A 25,702-nucleotide genomic window follows, 5' to 3' on the forward strand; every position below is an offset into this window, starting at 1 on the left:
ATAACTACTAAGTTTCATCCACATCCATTCCGTAGTTACGTGTCATCCATACACACAAACTTTCTCGTTTGTAATACAGAGGCCCAAGTTCACTGAAAACATAAACGTAGTTTTCTTAAAACAACTATTTACTATGAATGTTCAGGTGTAGTTGAAAGTAAACTTACTTTTATGTTAGCGGTGAACACAGGCCTTTTTTTTAACGACGTCAAAAATCATCAAATGACCCCTCACGCTGTGGGTTAGCAGCGGTGAGGGAGTGTCAAACTCTTACTGACTAAAAACCATCGTGTTCTGTCGTAGGCCTTTTATGTAATGGCCTTGTATGTTATCCCGCAGCCCGTGAACACAGAGCCCGGTACAATTTCTCGCTTCAATCGTGGTCTTTAACCAAACATTTCATTGTTTCAGGCAACATATACCCAGTGACATCAAAAATCTACATTGAAGATCTCGAAAAGAACATACGCCTATCAATATTCCCTGACAGATCTCAAGGCGGAACCTCCTTACTGGATGGCAATATTGACTTAATGCTACACAGAAGAATATTCACTGACGATAGTGGAATCCAGGCTTACTTGAACGAGACTGAGTTTGGCCAAGGCCTAATAGTTAGGGGAACTCATCATTTATATATTTCCAAAGCTGATTTTCGACCTAATAAGGTTTTTGAAAAGAAATTTGCAAAAGAATTGGAGTTAGGTCCTAAAGTGTTTACCTCTATTCATCCGAGTTATTTTAATATAAGTTATGACGCTTGGAAAGAGAATAATAATGAGTATTCAGCTTTAAGAATGAAAGTTCCTATCGGTATCCATGTGTTGACTGTTGAAAAATGGCACGATAAACTATTGATTAGACTCGAAAATTATTTAGAAAAGTCCGACGTAGTAAGAAATAGGGTCAAAAAAATATTCATAACGGACCTTTTTAGAGATTTTAGAATTACTGAGTTAAGAGAAACTACCTTATCTGCCCATATTTGGTTGGAAGATTACTTTCCTTTGCAGTGGCAGAAAGATAAATTTGTTAAAAATTTCAATCAAGTGTATGGGAATATAAGTAATTTGGTCTTTAGTGAAGATTCTGGGTTCCCCGATAGACCGTTTACGAGAGTTAATTTAGACAGAGGAATAGACTTAAAACCGCAACAAATTAGGACTTTTGTAGCTAGTTTTGTAAGACTGTAAATATGTGTAAATAAAGTTTTTTTTAAGTTAAAAAGGTTGTTTTATTTTCTTTGTGTGTTGGTTAAGTTGAGGTTGATTTGAAGATGGGTGACAAAACTGATTCAACTTTTAATTTCTGATTGTTATAGTTAATTTGATGATGGTTAACCAAAACTCTTAATTTTTTTTGTTCTAAAGGGCATTCCAGGGACACGTTGCCGCTATTTTACTTAAGCGACATACGATTCACATCCGACTAAGATCCAATCACGACTCAATTACGATTGAAGCGTATGTGGCATTCCGCAATTTTTTCTTTGAAATAAACGTTTTTATCCTTTTCTGTAATTCAATAATGAATCATTTTATCTGCAAATGATTTACGATTGCAATATGATTGTAGAGCAAACTACCGCATAGACCAAATGGCAAACCAATGGAATGTCGTTGGAATACGATTGGTCTTATATTAGTAGCAGAATGCCCGATAAGGTTAAAACTGCTATTGCGATTCAATTTCTATTCAATTTTGACATTATTTACTTAGCAGAATCGGGCCCCAGAACAATAAGCAGAATCAATTAAACTTTATAATATACTAGCCGTTATCCCGCAGTTTCACCCGCGTCCCGTGAGAGCTACTGCCCGCACCGCCCGATAAAATATAGCCTATGTTACTCGCAGATAATAGGTATAGCTATCTAATCTATTTAAAATCAGTCCAGTAGTTTTTGAGTTTATCCATTACAAACAAACAAACAAAGTTTTCCTCTTTATAATATTAGTATAGATGGTATATAAGTATGGATGGTAGGTAACGTTTTGCTGTAACTGTGTTTCGGACGGCACGTTAAACTGTAGGTCCCGGCTGTCATTGAACATCCTTGGCAGTCGTTACGGGTAGTCAGAAGCCAGAAAGAGTATCAACCAGTCTTACCAAAGGGATGCGCGGGTAACTGGGTTGAGGAGGACTGGAGGTTGTCGCTCCTTGTGGCACACTGGTACTCAGCTGCATCCAGAGAGACTGGTAGTCAACCCGAACGTGAGCCAAGCTGATGATTAATTTCACAAACATCTAGTAAATAAAACAGCATAAATTGTATGTGACAAGCCTACGTTAAACTGTAGGTCCCGGCTGTCATTGAACATCCTTGGCAGTCGTTACGGGTAGTCAGAAGCCAGTAAGTCTAACACCAGTCTAACCAAGGGGTATCGGGTTGCCCGGGTAAATGGGTTGAGGAGGTCAGATAGGCAGTCGCTTCTTGTAAAGCACTGGTACTCAGCTGAATCCGGTTAGACTGAAGCCGACCCCAACATGATTGGGAAAAAGGCTCGGAGGATGGTAGGTAACGTTTTGCACAAAATCTTCATTAATAATATTGCCCTGTCTAATGAATAAGTAAAGTTATCACGAACTCAGCCAAAAAGCGTTCCTCATTATTTGTGTCTAAAGATCAGTTTTACCTCACGGACATGTTATTTGATACTAGCTTCTGCCAGCGGTTTCACCCGCATCCCGTGGGAACTACTTCCCGTACCGGGATAAAAAGTAGCCTATAGCCTTCCTCGATAAATGGGCTATCTAACACTGAAAGAATTTTTCAAATCGGACCAGTAGTTCCTGAGATTAGCGCGTTCAAACAAACTCTTCCGCTTTATAATATTAGTATAGATTTTTTTCAAGAAATTATATTTTGGATAGATGGTGTTAAGCGTATTTTGGTTAAGTAGCCATTTGGATGGGTAAAGTTCTGTGGTCGAGGTTAAATTGTGATGGGTGGGGTTAAGCAACAATAACCAAGGTTGAAAGTTGGATGGGTGGGTTTAGTTTCAATAAAACAACAGAATACATTACAAAATAAAAAATACAAAATCATTTATTTGGTTCACCATATTTCGATCACAACATAACATATGAACTTTAAAAACTATTTATATAAACATAATTACTATAGAAAATATAACTATGCATCCTAATATTAAAACGCACACCTGGATCTAAAGGGAGTTAAATCAAAAATATAGTTTTTTTAGTGAATACCATCAAATTCATTATAGGTACGAAACCGAGAAAACAGATAAAAAAATACTATACTCTATCCACGGAAGCAAGAGCTAAAAGGTAAACAAAGAATGACACTTTTTCAAGATGGCGGTATAACCCGACCGATGACAAAACGTCACATTTTTGTGTAAAATGTTCGCAGTATCTGTGATTTTGTCATCGGTCGGGTTATACCGCCATCTTGAAAAAGTGTCATTTTTTGTTTACCTTTTAGCTCTTGCTTCCGTGGATAGAGTATAGTGGCATATAAGTCAAGGTGGCCTAGTGGTTAAAGAACCAACCTCTAGAGTATGAGGGTGTGGGTTCGATTCCAGGTCAGGCAAGTACCAATGCAACTTTTCTAAGTTTGCATGTACTTTCTAAGTATATCTTAGACACCAATGGCTGATAAAAGGTGAAGGAAAGCTTCTTGAGGAAACCTGGACTATATAGTCTGAAATGACCAACCCGCATTGAGCAAGCGAGGTGATTAATGCTCAATGCTTCTCCGTGTGAGAGGAGGCCGCAGCACAGCAGTGGGACGATAAAAAATGTTGTAACACATAACAGTGGCATATACATGAAGAACCGCTCGACCGATTTTGTGCAAACTTCACATAAACCATCTACTAAATAGTTCGAACAAAGCCTAAACATTTACTTTGTATAGGTGAGCCCGTTCTTGAGTTATGAAATTACAACGAAAAGTGGCATTATTTTTTATATTTATAGAAGAGAAAATATTCAAAAAGTGTTTTTTTTTTATTACCCCTCTTTAGTTCTAGGTGTGCGAAATATTTAATCGTTTCAAATATGTAACATTTTACAATAACTCAAAAGCCAGTAAGTCTGACAACCAGTCTTACCAAGGGTTGCCCGGGTAACTGGGTTGAAGAGGTCAGATAGTCAGTCGCTCCTTGTGGCACACTGGCACTCAGCTGCATCCGGTTAGACTGGAAGCCGACCCCAATATAGTTGGGAAAAGGCTCGACAGATGTTAATTATTTCGTACTTTTTTGTAGCCCGATAGCACTGTTCTGTTCCAAACTTGTAACCCTTTTTTAGTTTTGATCATACAAAAGAAACATTATTATTTTTCGTTCTAAAAATGTTTTATCTCACGAAACGGGTAAGCTCGCTCGCTCTCAGTAGTGGCCGAGTCATACAGGAATGAATTTTAAGCACTGCAAAAAAACTGGTGGTCTGGAATCATTAACAGAACATATCTGTTAATAGTATTTTTTATCCGCCCTAAAATCAGCAAAATATGGATACTAACTATTCTTACGCGCTTAGAGCAACGCTCGCGTCAGTGAACCGGTTTCGCGTTGCCGCCGTGCCTACTATGACGACTGTGACCGTACAATCGGTTACAAAATAAACATCTTTCGCTATCAATTCTTTTTTGTACTAAAACACAACAAAATAAAAATATACGGATCTATAAAACTTATTTAACTATAAGTTGGCAAAGTTTTTGCACTGAATAAAATTCATTTCTGTCCAAACACTACGTGCATGTACAGACAAGTATAGCTCACCCGCTTTCATGAGACAAATTTTGACTCATGACTCAATTTTTTTTATTCCGCCTCCTCAATTCTACAATTAAAAACTTTTTGCTATTCTTCCTGTCCTCAACCGATGCTATGAATGTTCGAATCTGTTTGGACCTCAATTTGACTTTCAAATCCGAACTTTTGGACTTTTCGAAATTTTTGACTTTTGGTTCTTTATTCCACACCCACTGATCATATTCGTCAACGAACATATTAGCAGCCAACATCGTTTCTCTCAAACTTTTTATTGTAATATTTTTGAAAAGATTTTTAAGGTCAACTTCTACAACTTCAGAATTATCCAAGTAATTCTCTAATCTGATCAAAATTTTCGAATCCCAAGGTTCTAGTGTTAATAAATGTATTCCGTACGGCAATTCTTTATTTAGAAAACTATAATCATTGTTTAACTTCAACCAGTCATCAAATTTTATGTTTTCTGCATCTGAGAATAGTAGCTGTGGACCCAAATGTAAGCCTAGGACATTCTTCTTGATAATATTCTCATCTTTACCAATAATAATTCTGTGTTTCCCTCTAACTACCAGCCCGTACCCATTAGCAGTTTCGTTCAATGCCTCCCCTACACCGAAAGCATCGTCGCACAATAATCTTCTATGTAACATCAGCTCTATTTCCCCCTCAATTAAAGACGAACCTCCCTCTGACCTGTCGGGTAAAACCGTCAACCTCAAATTCTCACCTTCTATATAAATTTCATTTGTCACCGGGTAATAATTCCCTGATATCGGCTCTGCTAATGTAACATTCCATTGTGGTCTGAAATTTAGTTTTCTTTTCAGCATCTGTCTACCATTTGAGTCAGTATAAAATTCTCCATTATTAACTATATTCGTTTGGTATTTCATAACATACTCTTTACCTATCAAATCATCTATATTTATAGGGCCTACTATCCATTCTGTCTCTATAAAATTTAGACCATCATATAATTTGGTATTAACATAACCCCCAGGACTCAAATTTACGCGAAATTCAGTAACAAGGTCACCGTTGACAAATTCAGTTCTCTGGGTGTCAAGTTTAACCGGGTTGTAGGACAGGGGTCTGAAAATGTAAGCGCCAGAGGACCGACGTTCAGTCCCCTGGTTGTCGCCACAAGTGGCTGAGTAATAGAACATGTTGATGGAAAAATTTAGTTTTGTCTGTTCTGGGAGAGTGACCTGGTTGATGAAACCGCTCGCTGTGTTTATTTGGAGATTGTAAAACTGTGGAAGAGAGAAAATTAACTTAAATGAAGCAGAAGATTATGTAATGTATGAAAAATAATGCTGAGAAAATTAAATTAATTTCAGCATTTTAAATATACCGAATTCAAATAAAATATATGTGTCACATAAAGAGAAGGTTACGGATGTAAAATCATCAAAAATCCATTTTTGAAGTTCGGGAAATTTGTTCCATACTAGCTTTTACCCGCGGTTCCACCCGCATCCACTTCCTGCACCCAGATACTAGCTTTTTTAGCCTTTAGACTGTTATGTTAAGGACACAAAAATGGGCGTTTTGGGGCTGTCTTATGTAAAGTCAAAAAGAGCTGTTTGCAGCCAAGTTTTCAAACTCAAACGTTTTTATTTCAAATAGGCCTAGAAAAGCTCTTTCGAAACGTCAAAGTTAGGTGCACGGTTCCAAAGAGTTGGTCTCATGGAGAAGAACCGGCAAGAAACTCCACTCCAACTTTTGAATAAATAACTTTGAATTTAGTGTGTCTAATTTAGTGTCTCTAATTTATCCAAGCGGTTCTGTAGTCTTTACTTGGAAGATTAACAAACATACCCACATACAAACTCTTGCATTTATAATGCAAGTAAGAATTATCGTACATTTACCGTCAAAAGAATCTTTAAAATAATCCTTAAACTCACCTGATTCTCCATAGCGAGTTCATCGTCAAACTTCTCAACCGTCCTCGGCTCATCTGCCAACATCCGCATTTCATCTTCATTAAAATTAGGATAGCTATCCACTATCCTTGCATTATCTTTATCTTTCCTTCTGTTATCTTTGAGGAATTTCTCTAGCTCTAAGACCTCAGCATCGTTTTTACCATCTTTTAGAATATCCAAATTTGTCTCTCTATCGTCTATTAACGAAATGTCTTCAGAATGAACCGGCGCAAAAGGTATGCTAGTAACGTCATCTATAATGTCTTTGTAAGTCTGTTTGTCATCGATTTTATTGAAAACCGGCTCTTTAATATGTCCCCAAAAATTATTATTAATATTTGAATAAAAATCATAAGTGTTGCCACTTCTCTTAGTGCGGTTAATTTTTTTTATGTAAATAGATTTGTACGAAAGAGGTTTTAAATCAGTTATGAAAACTATTTCTTGGGTTGCTTTTGATCGTCGCGTGGGGATGTTTCTAACTCTGTGGGCTATGGGTACCATTTGTATCTTGATTTGTTTGCCTGAAAACAAACATAAAAAATATGTGATAGTAATTTTTTTTTTACTAATGGATATAGAAGGATATGGCAAATTTTGATGAAATACGTGTCTAAGAACTAGGGTTGGAAAACACTATTTTTCGTCTAAACAAGTCACATCCAAATCGGTTCAGCCGATGAAAACCCTGGGTGCCATAGACAGACATACATGACGGTCAAACTTATAAAACTCCATTTTTGGCCCGTGGTAAAAAAAAATAAATACAAAAAAGTTTTTGAAATATCCACTCTACATTATATATAGTAGATATTACTGGTTTCCCCCAGCGGTTTCAACCGCGATTGGTAGGAACCACTTCCCGCACCTGGATAAAAAGAATCCTATAGCTTTCGTCGATAAATGGGCTATCTAACACTGAAAGAATTTTTCAAATCGGACCAGTAGTTCCTGAGATTAGCGCGTTCAAACAAACAAACAAACTCTTCAGCTTTATAATATTAGTATGGATTAGTAAAGATAATATATTTACCATCAGAGCTATAGACTTCGAACTGTCCGTTGCCGACTGGTATTCTTATGGGTTCTTTCACAGCAAAACCCAGCGGATTGTATATAGTCACCTGAAATAAAATATAAGTAAATAATTAGGAAAATTCAGAGGAAATAACGGTAAATAATCAACCGTTAAAAACAGTACAAAATACCGAGGAATATGGAAAAATCCGGGGAAAAAAACAAGAAAACATTCTAGACACGGGTAGAAGAAGGATCTTAGAAAATGATTGTTTCCAATAATCTACCTATCTCTTATTTGCTTACTACGGATAATCTTTTGACATTCGGCACGTACAAGTAATGTGAAATTCCTATCCTCTAGTAAGCTAAATAACAGATAGATGCCACATTGGAAACGGCCATAAGTCAAATCCGCACGAATCGATTAATCACAAATGTTGACTTGGTTTGTTGCGGTCCAGTCCGTGGATGGGTGATCAACTTGTCATAACGAGTGCTACCGAAAAAAACTGTATGTCCCGGCTGTCATTTGTTAGACTGGGAGCCGACCCCAATATAAGGAAAAGGCTGGACAGATATCGATGAAGTTTTGAATGAGAGAGGTACAAACTTACACACAATCTTTTGTGTTCATAAAATTAGTTGTATTATTTCTCTAAGGGGTATTGGGTTGCCCAAGCAAGGGGTTAAGGAGGTCAGATAGACCGACCGACCGGAAGCCGACTCCAACATAGTTGACAAAAGGCTAAGCATACACCGATAATGCAAAATTTTACCAAAAATAATATTTTTGAAAGATTAACAAACATCCATATATAAATACAAAGGACAATGCCAGGGTCTGGGCTCAAAGTTTGCCCAGCAGTGGGAGTAGTTTCAGCTGGTTCCATAGTGCACTCTGAACACGAAATCCAAATATTTTTGAAATCGGTCCCAGAGGTCCCGAAAAAAACCGGTTCAAATGTTCTTCATAGATAGTCACTTAACAAAGCCTGAGCCATTTGCCCAGTAGTGAAAGTGGTCGAAATAGGTTCTTTACTGCACTATTAACATGAAATCCAAATATTTTGGAAATCGGTGCCAGAGGTCCCGAGAAAAACCGGTTCTAATGTTAAACTTGAACAGTCACTTTATGAAGCCCAAGCCATTTGCCCAGTAGTGGGAATGGTTAGAATAGGTTCTTTACTTCACTGTTAATACGAAATCCAAATATTTTGGAAATCGGTCCCAGAGGTCACGAGAAAAACCGGTCCTAATGTTCAACTTGAACAGTCACTTTATAAAGCCCAAGCCATTTGCCCAGTAGTGGGAATGGTTAAAATAGGTTCTTTCCTTCACTCTTAAGATGGAATCCAAATATTTTTGAAATCGGTTCCAGAGATCCCGAGAAAAACTGGTTCTAATGTTAAACTTGAACAGTCACTTTATTAAGCCCAAGCCATTTGCCCAGAAGTGGGAATGGTTAGAATAGGTTTTTTACTTCACTGTTAATACGAAATCCAAATATTTTGGAAATCGGTCCCAGAGGTCCCGAGAAAAACCGGTCCTAATGTCAAACTTGAACAGTCATTTTATAAAGCCCAAGCCATTTGCCCAGTAGCGGGAATGGTTAGAATAGGTTCTTTACTTCACTGTTAATACGAAATCCAAATATTTTGGAAATCGGTCCCAGAGGTCCCGAGAAAAACCGGTCCTAATGTCAAACTTGAACAGTCACTTTATAAAGCCCAAGCCATTTGCCCAGTAGCGGGAATGATTAGAATAGGTTCTTTACTTCACTGTTAATACGAAATACAAATATTTTGGAAATCGGTCCCAGAGGTCCCGAGAAAAACCGGTCCTAATGTCAAACTTGAACAGTCATTTTATAAAGCCCAAGCCATTTGCCCAGTAGCGGGAATGGTTAGAATAGGTTCTTTACTTCACTGTTAATACGAAATCCAAATATTTTGGAAATCGGTCCCAGAGGTCCCGAGAAAAACCGGTCCTAATGTCAAACTTGAACAGTCACTTTATAAAGCCCAAGCCATTTGCCCAGTAGCGGGAATGGTTAGAATAGGTTCTTTACTTCACTGTTAATACGAAATCCAAATATTTTGGAAATCGGTCCCAGAGGTCCCGAGAAAAACCGGTCCTAATGTTCAACTTGAACAGTCACTTTATAAAGCCCAAGCCATTTGCCCAGTAGTGGGAATGCTTAAAATAGGTTCTTTACTTCACTCTTAAGACGGAATCCAAATATTTTTGAAATCGGTCCCAGAGGTCCCGAGAAAAACCGGTTCTAATGTTAGCCAGCCATTGTTAGCAAGCCATTTTAAGCAGCCGCAAACCTAACAACCTCTTTTCTTGAAATAACATTCAGATAGTTAGTGGTTTCTTTCACTGTTAACAGGATAAAAAAACAGAAATAGACGTTTAAAGGTAATTGTTGTTTCTCTTGCTTTTCAGTCTCTATCTACCACAATCAGACCTAAGTTCGTGTAACGTCATGCAATTAATATCCGTAACGGCAATGGAAAAATCTTATCAAGACGAATAAAATAAGCTCGAACGGGAGGTAGTAAATAGATACCGTTGAGGAGTTCCCTCGTCTCACTGTCGTCTCCATCGTCAGGTCAGGTCTTAACCTAAACTGTTTTGTGGTGTCGGAGACATATACCAGAATGACAAGTTTTTATTCGATATGTGCTTACAATTTCCGAGAGTTCCCTATTGTTTTAAGGTTTCTATCACCAGACCCTGGACCGAATAACAAAGGAACCATTTGGAAAGTAAATCCTTTCAAATAATAAAATTATTGTTTAAATCGGTTGGTAAACGACGGTGTTATGCACGTACTTACGTAAAAAGAATACAAACGAACTGAGAAACTCCTCCATTTTTTGAAGTCGGTAAAAAAAAATCTCGTTCAATACCTCGTATTTGTCGATTAATATTAAAATGCATTTCAATTAAGGTAATAAAAGTGGAATAGTTAAGAGTTCGTAGCATATTTTTCGTAATATTGAATAAGAGTCAAACCAGTTTTTCTCAGGACTCCTGGGATAGATTTCGAAATATTTCGGTCTGGGACCTATTATAAGCCTATGGAATATAATACACTATGCAGTTACTGTGGGCAACTCTTGAGCCCAACTTCCATACAAAGAATAGCATTGTCCTTTCGTGTTTATTTTAACATTTACTTTTGAAAATTGGTATTTAATTTCTAATTATATCTTTGACACCAATGGCTGATAAAAAGGTGAAGGAAAGCTTCTTGAGGAAACCTGGACTATAAAGTCTGAAATCAGCAACCCGCATTGAGCAAGCGTGGTGATTAATGCTCAATCCTTCTCCGTGTGAGAGGAGGCCGCAGCCCAGCAGTGGGGCGATAAAAAAGGGCTGTAACAGTATAATATTTTGATAACTTACAATAAACCTGTCGCTATTCTCAGACACGTGACAGCTGGACTCGTTGAGATGACATCTCTGGAACGCGAACAATGGCGGCTTCGACTCGTCGTTCAGTGTCACTTTACTGAAAAGGAGATAGAAAAATAATATGTTTTGATACAAAATTCCGGTAAAACGCAAATAAATATTTTGTATCTGAAATTAATTTTTGATACAAAATTCCGGTAAAATGCGGGTAATTTTTCAGGTAACTCTAAAATTTTCCGTAAACCGGTAATGTTTGCAGTTCGCTTTTCTATCAAGGTACATGGTACAAATAAAAGTCTATCCTTAAATATTTTTTGCTCAAAATTTTAATGCGATTTGCGTTTCCTTTGGTGAAACGTGATAACTAGATAGTAGATTCGTTGTTTCATGGACGATGTGTTGCTGTTGCTGTTATAACAACAAATATTTTTTTAAAGTACTGTAATCCCATACAATAAAAATCAGTTTTTTGCCATTCTATAGATAACTAGCCGTTTTCCCGCGGTTTTACCCGCGTCCCGTGGTAACTACTGCCCGTACCGGGATAAAACATAGCCTATGTTACTCGTGGATAATGTAGCTTTCGAATGGTGAAAGAATTTTAAAAAACGGTCCAGTAGTCTTTGAGCCTATTCATTACAACCAAACAAACACACAAACAAAGTTTTCCTCTTTATAATATTAGTATAGATTATTTCATATGGAATTCTTCGTATGCGATTACGACTCGCAACTAGTATTTTTTTTCTGTATATGTGCTCCAAAAATCTGTCGATATACATATTTATCTGTCCGAGAAAAAAGTGGAACAGCCGCCGAAGCAGTTCAGGTTATTTTTGACCCCACATAACCACATTATGGTTTATAACAAACCATTTTAAAACGATACCTATATTAAAATAGACAACTCAACACACAACTAAATAAACTTAACTCAACTTACTTAAAAGCCTGTTTAGCAATAGTCAAGGCGTCATCGATGGCCTGGTTGAGCAGCCGCTCGTAGTCGTGCGTCACGTGCTGCTTCTCAGTGCCCGTGATCGCGTCGTGATGCTGCATCACTCCTGCGAGGGGACCAAATTATATATGAAAATACAAGTGTTGAGTGATACTACTATATTAAACTAGGATGGAAAGATTTACGAAATAGGTAGAACAGTGGTAACTGTTGCTGTTCATTGTTGAACTTGGAAGGAACAAAATAATGAAAATGTTTTAGAACTTAACGGCTTTACCTAAAGTTATAATGAAGTTCATCCTCATCATCCTCCGAGCCTTTTTCCCAATCATGTTGGGGTCGGCTTCCAGTCTAACCGGATTCAGCTGAGTACCAGTGCTTTACAAGAAGCGCCTGCCTATCTGACCTCCTCAACCCAGTTACCCGGGCAACCCGATACCCCTTGGTTAGACTGGTGTCAGACTTACTGGCTTCTGACTACCCGTAACGACTGCCAAGGATGTTCAATGACAGCCGGGACCTACAGTTTAACGTGCCATCCGAAACACAGCCAATGGTGTCTAAGATATACTTAGAAAGTACATACAGACTTAGAAAAGTTGCATTGGTACTTGCCTGACCTGGGATCGAACCCGCGCCCTCATACTTGAGAGATTGGTCCTTTACCCACTAGGCCACCACGACTTTTTATAATGAAGTTATTTTTTTTATTTTTTTCAAAACGATTCAGAAGTCTTAGCTTGAAAACGCGCCAAACAGGACCCTTAGACAGGACAGGTTAATTTTAACGCCGATGATGAAAATAGTTCCCCTGGGTCGCAAGTGAAACCACGGGAAAGCTAATCAAGAATGGCCAGAACTATTTTAGTAATTTGTAAAGTTTCGTTTTTCTTTTAGTGAATGCGTGTTACTTACCCATAGCACTCCTCAGTTCATTTAATACAAATTCATTATGTTTTTCTAAGTTCGCTAACACTTGCAATTGCTTTACCATCTGAAAACAAAATAACATGTAGAAATAAAAATAAATAATTTTGAAGACGAAATAATCGCTTGACAGCTATTACAAAAATATTGTGGACCAACAAATTATTTTTGAAGTTGGTTAAAACCCACTTTTATTAACTTGAATATTTTTAGGAAACAGTTGCTGTTATTGCTATAATTTTTGGAAAAAATATGTTGACTATAAAGAGCAATCATTCTTTTTTTCTTTGTACTCTAAAGGCTTCAAAACCACTGAACCAATTTATTTTTTTTTCAATGTTGGAAAACTACATTCTTCTCACGTAACATCGGCTAAATTTAAACAAATAAATAGGCTAGTTTTAATATCATAAAACAAGCAAAACCACATACAGAAACTAGTATAAAACATACCTGTAAATAACAATTTCCTTCTCTTTCAAAATATTTAGTGGTAGGCCTAGAAGTGAAGTACCCAGTCCAATAGGCGGTAGAATCACTCGCGTACGGGAAGAAATCGTCTTTCTTTGTGGGTAATGTCGGGCTGAAAGTGTGTATGTATGTTAGAATATTGGAAGAAATCTAAACTATGTACTTATATTACTTGGGTTCGATTCTCGGGTCGGGCCGAAATCGCTTTGTGGGTTTTCTTAAACTTTCACAAAGCAGCCCGTAGTCTGGAAGTTGGTGATTGATACACCCGTGCATCGGAGAGCTCGTAAATGTCGGTCGTGTTTGTGATCTCTCTCCGGTGGTGTCGGATTGTCGTCGCATCGCGCCATGAGAGTGAAGGAATAGTGAGTGCACCGCAGTCCAAGCTAATGTGCACAAACACGTATAATATGTCCTGCGCAGCTGGCTGATCTCCTTAAAATGAGAACAGCTGCCGTGGCCGAAATCGGCCGTGGACACCATTATAAACGGGAAAGTGTGTATGAAGGGGCTTTGGTTTGCAAAAACTACTGGGTGGATTTTGATGAAACTTGGCAGTGATACATATGTGTAAAAGGATAGCATAGTACAGGTTATTTTTTAGCCGGGTAAGAGAAATAGTTTTCTCAAGACGCGGGTGACATCGTTTACATAACCTTGTGACACATAAGCACACTTACTAATTTTAATGCAATAAGTCATAGTACAAAAATCCGGAAAACCGTAATACAAATTACCGGAAAACAGCAATACAAAATGACGGCAAAACCAACTGGCGAAAATTCAACCAGCAGACTAGTAGTTGAGAAACTGGTAATATATGTCATATTTTAATACTACTTATATCTTTTAAAATTATATATTTTTATATACTTACTTAGCATCTTTAATTGCTTTCAAATAACAATTAGGCGTCGAATAAAACAGGGTAATATTCATTTTGTCTTTCGCTGCTTTCAAATTACCATACCTGAAAGTTAAAATGAATTATAACACTACCCCTTTTACTGCAGGTTTCTATAATTGATCTATCCATGGTTTTGCGATTAGAGATTGAATTTGCTTTTAGAGTTTTATTATATTTGTACTTTATTTATTTCTTTTATTTTTAATTGCTTTTAATTATACTTTTTACTTGAACAGTAAAAATAATGTTGTGCCTACCTTTAATTTAAGAGCATACACTAACTGTTATTTCTCATATTTTTAAGATTGTCTGTATCTTAGTTGGTAAGCCTTAATAAATAAATAAATTTTGAGGTAAACTTCATATAAATTATGTCAAATCCCAATCTTTAATTGCGAAACAACGGAAGATCGGTTACAGAAATCCACAGTTAATAATTTATAAATATTAAAGTGCATGCTACCACTGATAGCGGAAAATTCAAATATCGGGTGTGTCGTACCTAATCACATTAAATCCTATCACATATACTTTATGATATTCTATGGTGAATTGTAAAAAAAATAACCTAATCCATTCAGTGGTTTAACCACAGGAGTCATTTATCGTTTTTATAATTTACAACATCATGTGTAAAGCAGAGATAAAGTTAGGAGTATCGAATGTTTTGATCAGTTGACAGCTGTCAGTTTTCAAGGGAGAATTTCTATTGTTTGTAATGTCTGACTCTTATATGGTGTTCTAATTCTCGCACATTTTTATTCTATTTACTTTGTTTGAAAATAATATTTTTTTATTTTTACTTATTTTATTTTTTCTTTACGCTAGGCGACATATATTAACCAGTATAATAACGTATTTAATTTAGTGTGATTAGGTACGACACACCATATATCGCAAGTTAAATAAAAAATTAAAAAGCATTTTAAACACTTACTGTATCAATTTATCTAGATTCGTATACCACATATTAGCGTCTTGATATGTGAAATCACCGCCCATTGTAAATATAACATTATTAGTTCTATAATATTTAGCTTGCTTCACAGCATCGTCTAAGAATATTGAAACCTGAAATAATGATAAAATATGCTACTATCATCATCTGCCTAGCCTTTTCCCAACTATGTTGGGGTCGGCTTCCAGTCTAACCGGATTCAGCTGAGTACCAGTGTGCCACAAGGAGCGACTGCCCTATCTGATCTCCTCAACCCAGTACCTCTTGGTTAGTCTGGTGTCAGACTTACTGGCTTCTGACTACCCGTAACGACTGCCAAGGATAAGTATGTAAGTACTATGTAATTTCCAAAATCCAAAATAAGCTTGTGGTATAAAAATCTAGACATATTGATACAGGCATTGTATAATTATCAAAAAAGTGTAATTAATTGTTAATCAAGCATCAAACTTTATGTAAAAACCATGCATAAATAATCTATTATAATAATCACCAGTTGACTAATCACCGATTGACGTCCAAGGCCTTGTAAGTTGCATTAATAATATTTTTTTCTTCACAGATACCATGTTTTATTTATTAACCACACATATTAGGCAGAAGTATACTAATTTAACCCACATTTCAATAGTCTATACTAATATAACAATTTTACTCATATTTAGTCACAAAGTGATTAAAGATTTTAGTCACATGGTGATTAGACAGTCGGTTATTATAAAATCAAAAGACATGCTAACTTACTGGATCAATTTGTCTAAATTCTGAAACCACATCGCCGCATCTTGGTAGTGAAAGTCTTCTCCCATCGTAATTAAAATATTATTAGATTTATACCCTCTCGATATATTTTTGCATATCTCCAGAAAAGTATTTATCTACAAGATAATTCATAGTTTTTAAAAACCATCATCTGTCTAGCCTTTTCCCAACTATGTCGGGGTCGGCTTCCAGTCTAACCGGGTGCAGCTGAGTACCAGTGTGCCACAAGGAGTGACTGCCTATCTGACCTTCCTAGCCCAAGACAACTAAATTCCGTGCTTAACGCACATTTATCTATAATATATATTTTAAAGTGAAAAGAATACGACTGTAAAAAAGTTAATGCGAATAAACCCTTTGAATAAAGTTATTTATTAATCATTCTGGGGTTAATCCAGACAACTACAAAAATGTGGGTTTACATTTCTCAAAAAAAAAACACTATACTTAAGAAAAAATCACTGTACTTCTGCCTAACTCTAAGACATTTCTACAACACATACACACACACACACACACAAACCAAAACCAAAACACAGACACACACACAAGCCATAACCAAAACACACACACACAAACCATAACCAAAACTCACAGACACACAAACCATAACCAAAACACACAGACACACACACACACAAAGACACAATTAATCACTAAAAATCTCATTGCACAGTGAGCCTTAAATTGGTGATTAGTCAACTGGTGATTATAAAAAACAGCATGCTAACTTACTCGATCAATTTGTCTAAATTTATAAACCACATCGCTGCATCTTGGTAGTTAAAATCATCGCCCATAGTTATTAATATATTATTTGATATGTAGTTTTTTGATATATTTCGACATAACGACAGGAATTGGTCTACCTATAAAAATCCATGTTATGTATCCTAATGTAATAAATTCGTGGTGGTAAGGAAGCCAGTATGTCTGACACCAGTCTAACCAAGGGGTATTGGGTTGTCCTGGTTAAAGAAATCAAATAAGCAGTCGCTGGACTGGTACTCAGCTGCATCCAGTCAGTCTGGAAGCCGACCCTGACATAGTTGGGAAAAGGCTAGGCAAATGATACAGTTTATCAAAAAAAAAAATAATCTCTTGGTTACAGACTAAAAGACAATAGTTCGTAATTTTATCGAGACAATACTTTTATAACTACGCAAAAAGAAGGTATCGCTTCGTCGCAGAGAAAAAATATTAACACATTTCATGAATATCCCAATTCCATTTGACTTGTCAGGAAAATCACCTTGTCACTCTTAAAAAAAGTTGGTTAAAAAAAACACACAAATCGCTACACTCTGTTCACCGAGCCGTGAGCCAAAATGTAAACAAAGAATGACACTTTTTCAAGATGGATGACCGATGACAAAACGTCACATTTGTATGTAAAATGTTCGCATTATCTGTCGTCTATAATTTAGAAGATCAGATCAGATCAGAAGAGCAGATGGCAGATGGGGCCGAAAAGTGCTGGAGTGGAGACCACGGACTAGCAAGCGCAGCGTAGGACGTCCACCAACAAGGTGGACAGACGACCTTGTGTCGGTCGCCGTCGACGCTGGATGCAGGTCGCCTCCAACAGGTATCTGTGGAGATCTAAGGGGGAGGCCTATGTTCAGCAGTGGACGTCCGCCGGCTGAGATGATGATGAATTTAGAAGGGTTCTATGTTTGACAGTCAAGTCTTCTAGGTTCTTTTACATGTAAACGATTTAATACATGTTTAATTAAAATTAAGAAAATAATTTACGGCATTTATTATATTTGATTTCAAATAAGTCTGAAAGGATTACATAAGTTCTACAGACATCGTTATAAAATATCATTTCTAATGTTGTCAGTGTATTACTTCCGTAGTTATTTTTATAAAATATGTTCACTACTTCAATCGTGACTATAAAGAACCCTTATGGTTTGTTTACCATTTGGCTCATGGCTCCGTGAATAGGGTATAGTAAGTTCAAGCCAGACAGACAGACAAACGTACCTTAGACTCGACGTTATACATGGATGAATCCGGGTCGTCTATGATCGGCTCGTCGGCACAGAGCACGTCGAAACAGAACCCGGCGGGTGGGGAATATGTATTGTGTAGTACACCCGTGAAATAACCTAACCTAACTTCCTTTTAAGGAAGTCGGTTAAAAAAACTACTAAACAGACAGACATACAAACTTAGCTTTTTGTTTTTTTATGAGAAATCATCTAATGACGGTTCCCGCTGTGTCTGCAGCGCTCGGGAGTGTCAGACTCTTACTGACTAAACCCCGCCATGTTCCTTCTTAAGCCCGCCATGTACCAGCGCCGCGGTAATGAGCGCGAACAATCCCACAGCCCCGGCGGGCCTTGGCCCTGCTGGGAAGACTAATCTAACCTCCTTTTTGAGAAGTCGGTTAAAAAACCTATAAATAGGGCAGTCGCTCTATAACACACTGGTACTCAGCTGCATCCGGTTAGACTGGAAACCGACCCCAACATAGTTGGGAAAAGGCTCGGGAGATGAGGTTAAAAAACACACAAATCGCTAGAAAACAAACGTACCTTAGAGTCGACATTATACATGGGTGAATCCGGGTCGTCTATGATCGGCTCGTCGGCACAGAGCACGTCGAAACAGAACCCGGCCGGCGGCGAGTATGTGTTGTGTAGTACTCCTGTGAAGATGTCTGATGATCTGCCTGGAAAGGGGGGGGGGGGAAAGTTTCAAATTGGAGTACAAAAAAATACAAACATAGAATTTTGGAATGGGCAACTAGAATCAAACTTATTTATATTTTTGACGTTCAAAGGTGCTTATTAAGGCCCAAATGAAATACATAAACGATTTGACTTTTGACTTTGAATCACGGGAATGAAAAAAGTGTTGGGGAATTAGGATTCCGCTAGAGATTTCTCCCGTTTTCTGAGGGAAGCTATGCCGGGATAAAAAGTGGAATATGAGCTACTTTTTATCCATGTTCGGGAAGTAAATCCCTCGCAATGCGGTTAAAACTGAGGGAGAAAGCTTGTCAAAAATTAAAATTAAAAATGTATTAACTCTTACCCAACGCATCATCTCCATGCCAAACCATCTCCATATTCCTATTAAGCAGCCTATTCCTCTTATCCTGATAGTCTATGCGGCCTAAGAAGAGGCCATCATAGCCCATCATGGCCAGCAGCGAGGCGAACTCGCGCGAGTGCCCGAATGGATCTATCTGCCAGCCCACGTGAGGCCTGCCACAGTGACCAAACGTCTGGTTCAGTTTCCTGGAAGAAAATATGGCAACAGTTCACATGTGTCTGCACTTAAGTGTCTGGATGTATGTGTCTGGATCTAAGTGTCTGGTCCTAAGAGTAAAGTATCTACGTGTGTAGAGCTAGGTATCAAACGTCCGGGTCTAGGTGCCTGGTGTCTAAGTGTCTTGATTTAAGCGTCTGGTCCTAAGTGTCTGTGTCAAAATGTATGTTTTAGTGTCCATGTGTCTACACGTCAGACACTCCCGCAAGTTAACCTCTCTGCTCTTATCCTGATAGACTATGCGGCCTAGGAAGAGGCCGTCATAGCCCATCATAGCCAGCAGCGAGGCTTTTAATGTTTCTGTGTCGAAGTGTCTTCGTGTCTTCTTGACTCTGTCTCTTAGTGTCTTTAGGTGTCAATAACTTTATGTCGCTGTGTCCAAGTGTCTAGTATGTCTAGGTGTTGTTGTGTCTGCCTGGGCCTAAGTGTCATGACCTAAGCGTCTGGTTCTTAGTGTCTGGATCTTAGTGTCTGGTTTTAAGTGTCTATGTCAAGGTGTCCATGAGTCTGATCTTTGTATAAGTCTCTCTGTGTCCAAGTGTGTATCACTGTCATACTTACTTCAACCCGTAAGTGAACTGATCAACAGTGCTCTGATAATGAGAAGCGGCTTCGTCGTTCATGCTCCAAGCCCCCCCCACCATCTGCAGCCGACCCTGCCTCACCAGGGTGTGCACCTTGGACTGCACAGCCGCACTCTGACGGACCCACCATTTCCAGAAGAAAGCTGTTTCCACGTATATGAATCTGAAAGAAAACCAAAGTCAAAATCATAAAAAAATTCAAATAGGCGTATGAGAGCTTTTTCGAAACGTCAAGCTAGTTGAACGGTTCCAAAGAATGGGTCTCATGGAGAAGAACCGGCAAGAAACTCCATAGACACTCTTTTAACCGTAAAAAGTTCTTAAAAGTGGGCGATGTTTTTCTTGGCCTTTCATATTAAGATTTCTGGACCGATTTAAATGATACAATTGTGTGTAGATATAGAAGAATTAATGAAGACTGTTATAGGTCATTATTTCTAATTTCATGAGCAGCACTGTTCGGCACACCGCATGTACCTCGTGGTGTACTCGCTGTAGCAAACAGTAACACATTGCGCGCGAACATTACTAACATGTCCGTGACACTGCAACCGCCGCGCGAACACACGCTAGCTGTGGACCAAGACATTAAGTACCTAACACACAATTTGGTATTTTATCAACTAACCATTGTTTTAATAGACCTTACCTTCTCTTTGGGTCTTCCCATAGTTCTTTGACAACAGAATCTAGAATATACTGAACACCAGCCTTCTGAATACTGTTCTTACCTGAAATAAAAAAGAATATCAAAATTAGAGTAGGTATCATTTCTATAGTGTATACAGGGAAACTCGGTAACTGGGTTGAGGAGGTCAGATAGGCAGTCGCTCCTTGTGGCACACTGGTACTCAGCTGCATCCGGTTAGACTGGAAGCCGACCCCAACATAGTTGGGAAAAGACTCTGGAGATGATTCAGGGAAAATCGTCGGTTTTGTGTCACCATTTCATTAAAGTTGTCTCGAAAGGGCTTCAGCGTGTTGGCTTCGGCCCCACGTTCGCCTCCCAAAAGTCCGGGACTCTATAGACCCGTGGTCTAAAAAAACCGTCGTGGGCCTTATATGCACCAGGGCCACGGTAACTCTTTCGAACAGTCCCTCAGCCCCGGCAGACCTTGGCCCTGCTGGGCCCCGCTGATAGTCCCGTGGTCTGGTGGTGGTTTTATAGTCTTTGGGTGGAGACGTACAAATTATTAATTATAATACATACTTACTGCCATAATAATACTGGTCGACCGTCTTGAGCCAGCCGACATCATCATGAGTGTGAGGAACTATATGCACATTGAGTGTATCGGGTAGCGTGGCAGGACAACTCTGCAATTAAAATAGAATTATAGGATAGAGTGAATGTTATAATCATCGGCAAGGATATTGAGCCCTGACCTTCACCTGCGCAGAAGTGATTTATTGCCTCAAGTGTACAGTGCGCAATACGATCCCCACTCTTCCGCCGAGAGCTCATTATCCGTGCCGATAACTATACGCGAATGCATAGAGTGAGAAATGAGCATCTATGAAGAAAAGTGGGGAATGAATATATCTATTGATTATGACAAAAGGTTAAAAACGCTAAACCCTATAAAAAGCAAATAATAACTTTTAACACTACGTAAGTACCAACTAAAGCATGTCAGACTAAACTAAATTTTGTCGTGTCGGGGGACCGCTCTAATTTATTACCCTAACGTCAGAAGTAATTATATACTACTACATTACATATACTTCTTATAACTTTTTATACAATTTTGTTTAGATACGTGTTTTTTTATACGAATGTTGTAATTAGGTAGGTATCATTTGATTTATGTAAGTATTTTTAAAGGTAAAAAGCGGTCCCCCGACACGTCAAAATTTAGTTTAGTCTGACATGCTTTAGTTGGTACTTACGTAGTGTTAAAAGTTATTTTTTGCTTTTTATAGGGTTTAGCGTTTTTAACCTTTTGTCATAATAATTGCGTGCTTTTTTTTGGGTCGGGGGTTTTTTTTAATTTATAATTTAATTTTATTTCATGCTTTTTGAAGGAGCTCCTTAATTTTTCCTTCTTTCATTTAATTTCTGTTATTTTAAGATGGGGTCGCTATATGCGATCTCGGCCAAAAGAAGCTGTTTAACAATCCTCATGACAAACCAGCTCTGGGAGAATTGCACAGATTGCGAAACAACAAAGATTAACCTTTGGTCATTCTAGATTTTCAGCAAAAATATAAATCGGTTTATCCGTTTCATTCCGGCATTCCAGGGTTTCATCCGCCACATCCCATTTCCAGCATCAGGTTCTCGTCAATTAGAAACATGAAGAGAACTCGTCAAGACAAATTCAACGAGCCCAAACTCGATGGGTTTACTAAACAGCAGTTCAGGGTTACGTCTCCTATCTTCGTGTCCTAATAGCAGACCAGCTCAGTGGTTCCAGAAGACATTAGTATTTCAAATTTCAGATCCCACATATGCTTGCAAGTAAACTGAGCGTGTAACATTCCTATCACACCTAACAAACGAGCTGATGACCTTGAAGACCTGAACCGATTTCCACCAAACATAGCTAAGAACACTCCCGAATGACATTCCTTTCAAACAAAAAAAACCGCATTACAATCGGATCATCCGTTTGGGAGCTACGATGCCACATACACACACACACACACACACACACACACACACACACACAGACACGTCAAACTTATAACACCCCGTCGTTTTTGCGTCGGGGGTTAAAAATAATGTCTGTGGAATTTCTGGCCGATTTGCCTCTATAAAATTCACTCTTTGGAACCGTCTATCTAATTAAACCAAATGATAGGATACAGTGAATATTACGCGAATGGATGGAGTGAGAAATGAGTACCTGTGGAGAAGAGTGGGGAATAAATGAGTATCTCTTTTGAAGTGTCTATGGAGTTTCTTGTCGGTTCTTCTCCATAAGCTTCTTAAGTTATTAGTCTATCTATACAAGAATAATAAAGAAGGAACATTTTTTTGTTTGTTTTTCGCAGGCTATAGAGTAAACGCTCGGCTCCGAAACTACACAACAAATTAGTAACATTCTTTCACTATTGAAAAGCAACATTCTTCTCGAGTAACATAGGCTATATTTTATCCCGGTACGGGCAGCAGTTCCCACGGGACGCGGGTGAAACCGCGGGACACAGCTAGTAGGTAATATTCTAAAGGATTCTACGTAAATACATGTTATGTACAATATTATTTACAAGTAAATTGTATGTAAATAACATTGCTAGATAACATTTTGAACTCTGTACTGAAGATAATGTTAACTATGATAGGGGTATGAACCGTCTCTTTGTATAGAAAGTAGTTTTGCTTATAACTAAACCTATTTGGTACTGTTTCAAACAAATACTTCTGGTACCAGGATAAAAAGTAGCCTATGTCTTTTCTAGGGGTCTAGACTGTTCGTGTACCGAATTTCATTTGGATCGATCCAGTAATTTTGGTGTGAAAGCGAGACAGGGTTACTTTTGGATTTACATCTACTTTACAAAGGATGTGCCATAAATTGCAAAATATCATATCATCTGCCTAGCCCTTTCCTAACTCTATTTTGATGTGGACTTCCAGTCTAACCAGTACATGTGCCACATAGAGCGACGATCTGATCTCCTCAACCCAGTTACCCGGGCAACCCAATACCCCCAGGTAAGACCGGTTGTCAGACTTCCTGGTTGACTATCCGTAACGACTGCCAAAGATGATCAAATGACAGCCGGGACCCACCAATTTCACTTGCCTTCCGAAATTAAGTGAGCTGCGAGTTTCAATTATCTTTTTTTTAACGACGTCAAAAATCATCAAATTACCCCTCCCGCTGTGGGTTAGCAGCGGTGAGGGAGTGTCAGACTCTTACTGACTAAAAACCGTCGTGTTCCGTCGTAGGCCTTTTATGTACCAGGGCCGCGGTAACTCTCGAACTCGAATAATCCCGAAAGCCCCGGCAGGCCTTGGCCCCGCTGGGACCCGCTGGGAGTTTCAATGATCTTAGGAAATGGCTAGCCATATAATGATACTTACATCATATCCACAAGTATCAGTTTTCGGCGCTGACCTTTCTTCTGGTGCTGGATACACGGTCCCCACTGCAGCTAGGAGAAGCAGTAATGCCTGCATTTTTAACTGAAAAGAGAAGAAAAAATAATCTTTAGCAACGCCTAATATTCGAAAGTTTGTATGTATGGGTGTTTGTTCCTCTCTCGAGGAAAGACGACTGGATGGATTTCGATGTAACTTGGCAGTAATATAAAATAGAATATAGGCTATATTTTTGTGGGAGAAGAAGTCCCATACGGACGCGGGTGAAACTGCTGGCAGAAGCTAGTAAGTGAATAATATAATTGTGTCCATATTGTCGGCTACCTGTTCTCAATAAGGAGATCAACCAGCTGCGCAGGACATATTATAGTGCACGCACATTTGCTTAGACACAAGTGCACTCACTATTCCTTCACTCTCATAGCGCGATGGGACAACAATCCGACACCACACCTTTGACTGACTGACATTACATCCTCCGAGACTTTTTAAGAGATATGAAGAAACATAATGCATTTTAAGACCTATAATTGTAACCAGTAGCGGCTTTAGGGTAGGGCGCGGTTGGGCGACGGCCCAGGGCGCCGGACATAAGGGGCGCCGCAGGCGCCCCCAACCAAACCTTGATCAGAATTTTACTCCTATTTTTGTTTTAAATTTCATCAAAGATCGCTTACAAGAACTGTATCCAAATGTATGGATAGCATCAGGGCCGCCTTAACCTATGGTGCAGGGTGTGCGAATAACCCGGGCGCCGCGGGCTCAGGGGCGCCGCGGTACGCTCCTGGACCAAGAAATTTCAATTAAATTAATGTATTGTCATACAATGCCGGGCGCGTTAGATACACTACTTTTATGTCCCAAAACTCAAAATTTTTGCTCTGACTTGTTAACTATAAAAAAAAAATTCGCGCTCGCTTCGCTCGGGCAATCGGTAACTACATATTATGTCTCAGTTTTTCGTATGGGTTTGAATTGCAGTTGGGGGCGCCGTAGAAATCTCGCCCAGGGCGCTAGTAGAGTTAAAGCCGGCACTGATTGTAACCATATTTCAAGCAAATAAATAAATTCTAATTCAAAGCGATTTCGGCTCGACCGGAGAATCGAAGCCGAAACCTCGTGATCAGCAGCCGCACTTGCGACAGCTAGACCAACGAGGCAGTTAAAACCAGCAACATATTGACATACATACTCGATGTAATACACAACCCTTTTCTCCACGGTAGTCGGGTAAAAACTAGCACATTACGTCTCAGGTCATTGGTTAATAAGTCTAGTCTAGATTCTTAATTATAGCCTAGGAAGGTATTCTAGAGTGACGGTTGTGTGTGAATCGCTACATACCTAGAATAAAACAAAGTCGCTTTTTCTGTCCCTATATCCCTTTTTACGCTTAAATGTTCAAAACTACGCAACCGATTTTCATGCGGTTTTTTTTATCAGATAGAATGTTTCAAGAGGAAGGTTTAATCCAAACTAATATTATAAATGCGAAAGTAACTCTGTCAGTAGTGTATAATTGGGGTTTCTGGATCAAAAGAGATCCATCAACCCCAATTATACATTAGTTCAAATATGATATCTATTCAAATAATTTAATTTCATTTATTCAAATACCACTACTTACTACAATTTGATAATTCAAAAACTATTATACCATCTATTCGAATACTG

General features: G+C 38.4%; 2 protein-coding genes across 3 annotated transcripts in view; one reads left to right on the forward strand and one right to left on the reverse strand.

Annotated features, from left to right (window-relative positions):
* LOC124644364 (lysosomal alpha-mannosidase-like) overlaps positions 1 to 1,193 on the forward strand; it is a 34,886-nt gene extending 33,693 nt beyond the window's left edge. Inside the window, exon 18 of the mRNA XM_047183675.1 lies at positions 412 to 1,193. Within this exon, the coding sequence (XP_047039631.1) occupies positions 412 to 1,193 (782 nt within the window). The remainder of the gene's footprint in view (positions 1 to 411) is intronic.
* Positions 1,194 to 4,741: 3,548 nt separating this feature from the next.
* The window catches only part of LOC124644512 (lysosomal alpha-mannosidase-like), a 47,646-nt gene continuing 26,685 nt past the window's right edge, over positions 4,742 to 25,702 (reverse strand). The window contains exons 2-16 of one of the 2 annotated variants that reach the window (XM_047183939.1): positions 24,011 to 24,112; positions 21,192 to 21,294; positions 20,627 to 20,708; positions 19,955 to 20,140; positions 19,157 to 19,362; positions 18,655 to 18,791; positions 15,326 to 15,459; positions 14,359 to 14,451; positions 13,464 to 13,593; positions 12,999 to 13,077; positions 12,069 to 12,189; positions 11,117 to 11,222; positions 7,716 to 7,806; positions 6,662 to 7,206; positions 4,742 to 6,004 (exon numbers count right to left, since the gene is read on the reverse strand). In XM_047183939.1, the coding sequence (XP_047039895.1) occupies positions 4,790 to 6,004; positions 6,662 to 7,206; positions 7,716 to 7,806; positions 11,117 to 11,222; positions 12,069 to 12,189; positions 12,999 to 13,077; positions 13,464 to 13,593; positions 14,359 to 14,451; positions 15,326 to 15,459; positions 18,655 to 18,791; positions 19,157 to 19,362; positions 19,955 to 20,140; positions 20,627 to 20,708; positions 21,192 to 21,294; positions 24,011 to 24,106 (3,324 nt within the window). In that variant the 5' untranslated portion in view covers positions 24,107 to 24,112 and the 3' untranslated portion in view covers positions 4,742 to 4,789. Of the gene's footprint in view, positions 6,005 to 6,661; positions 7,207 to 7,715; positions 7,807 to 11,116; positions 11,223 to 12,068; positions 12,190 to 12,998; positions 13,078 to 13,463; positions 13,594 to 14,358; positions 14,452 to 15,325; positions 15,460 to 16,090; positions 16,225 to 18,654; positions 18,792 to 19,156; positions 19,363 to 19,954; positions 20,141 to 20,626; positions 20,709 to 21,191; positions 21,295 to 24,010; positions 24,113 to 25,702 lie in introns of both variants that reach the window. The other variant, XM_047183941.1, reaches the window with a different exon arrangement.

The sequence above is a fragment of the Helicoverpa zea genome, chromosome 30, assembly GCF_022581195.2.
Source record: "Helicoverpa zea isolate HzStark_Cry1AcR chromosome 30, ilHelZeax1.1, whole genome shotgun sequence".
Classification (NCBI taxonomy): domain Eukaryota; kingdom Metazoa; phylum Arthropoda; class Insecta; order Lepidoptera; family Noctuidae; genus Helicoverpa; species Helicoverpa zea.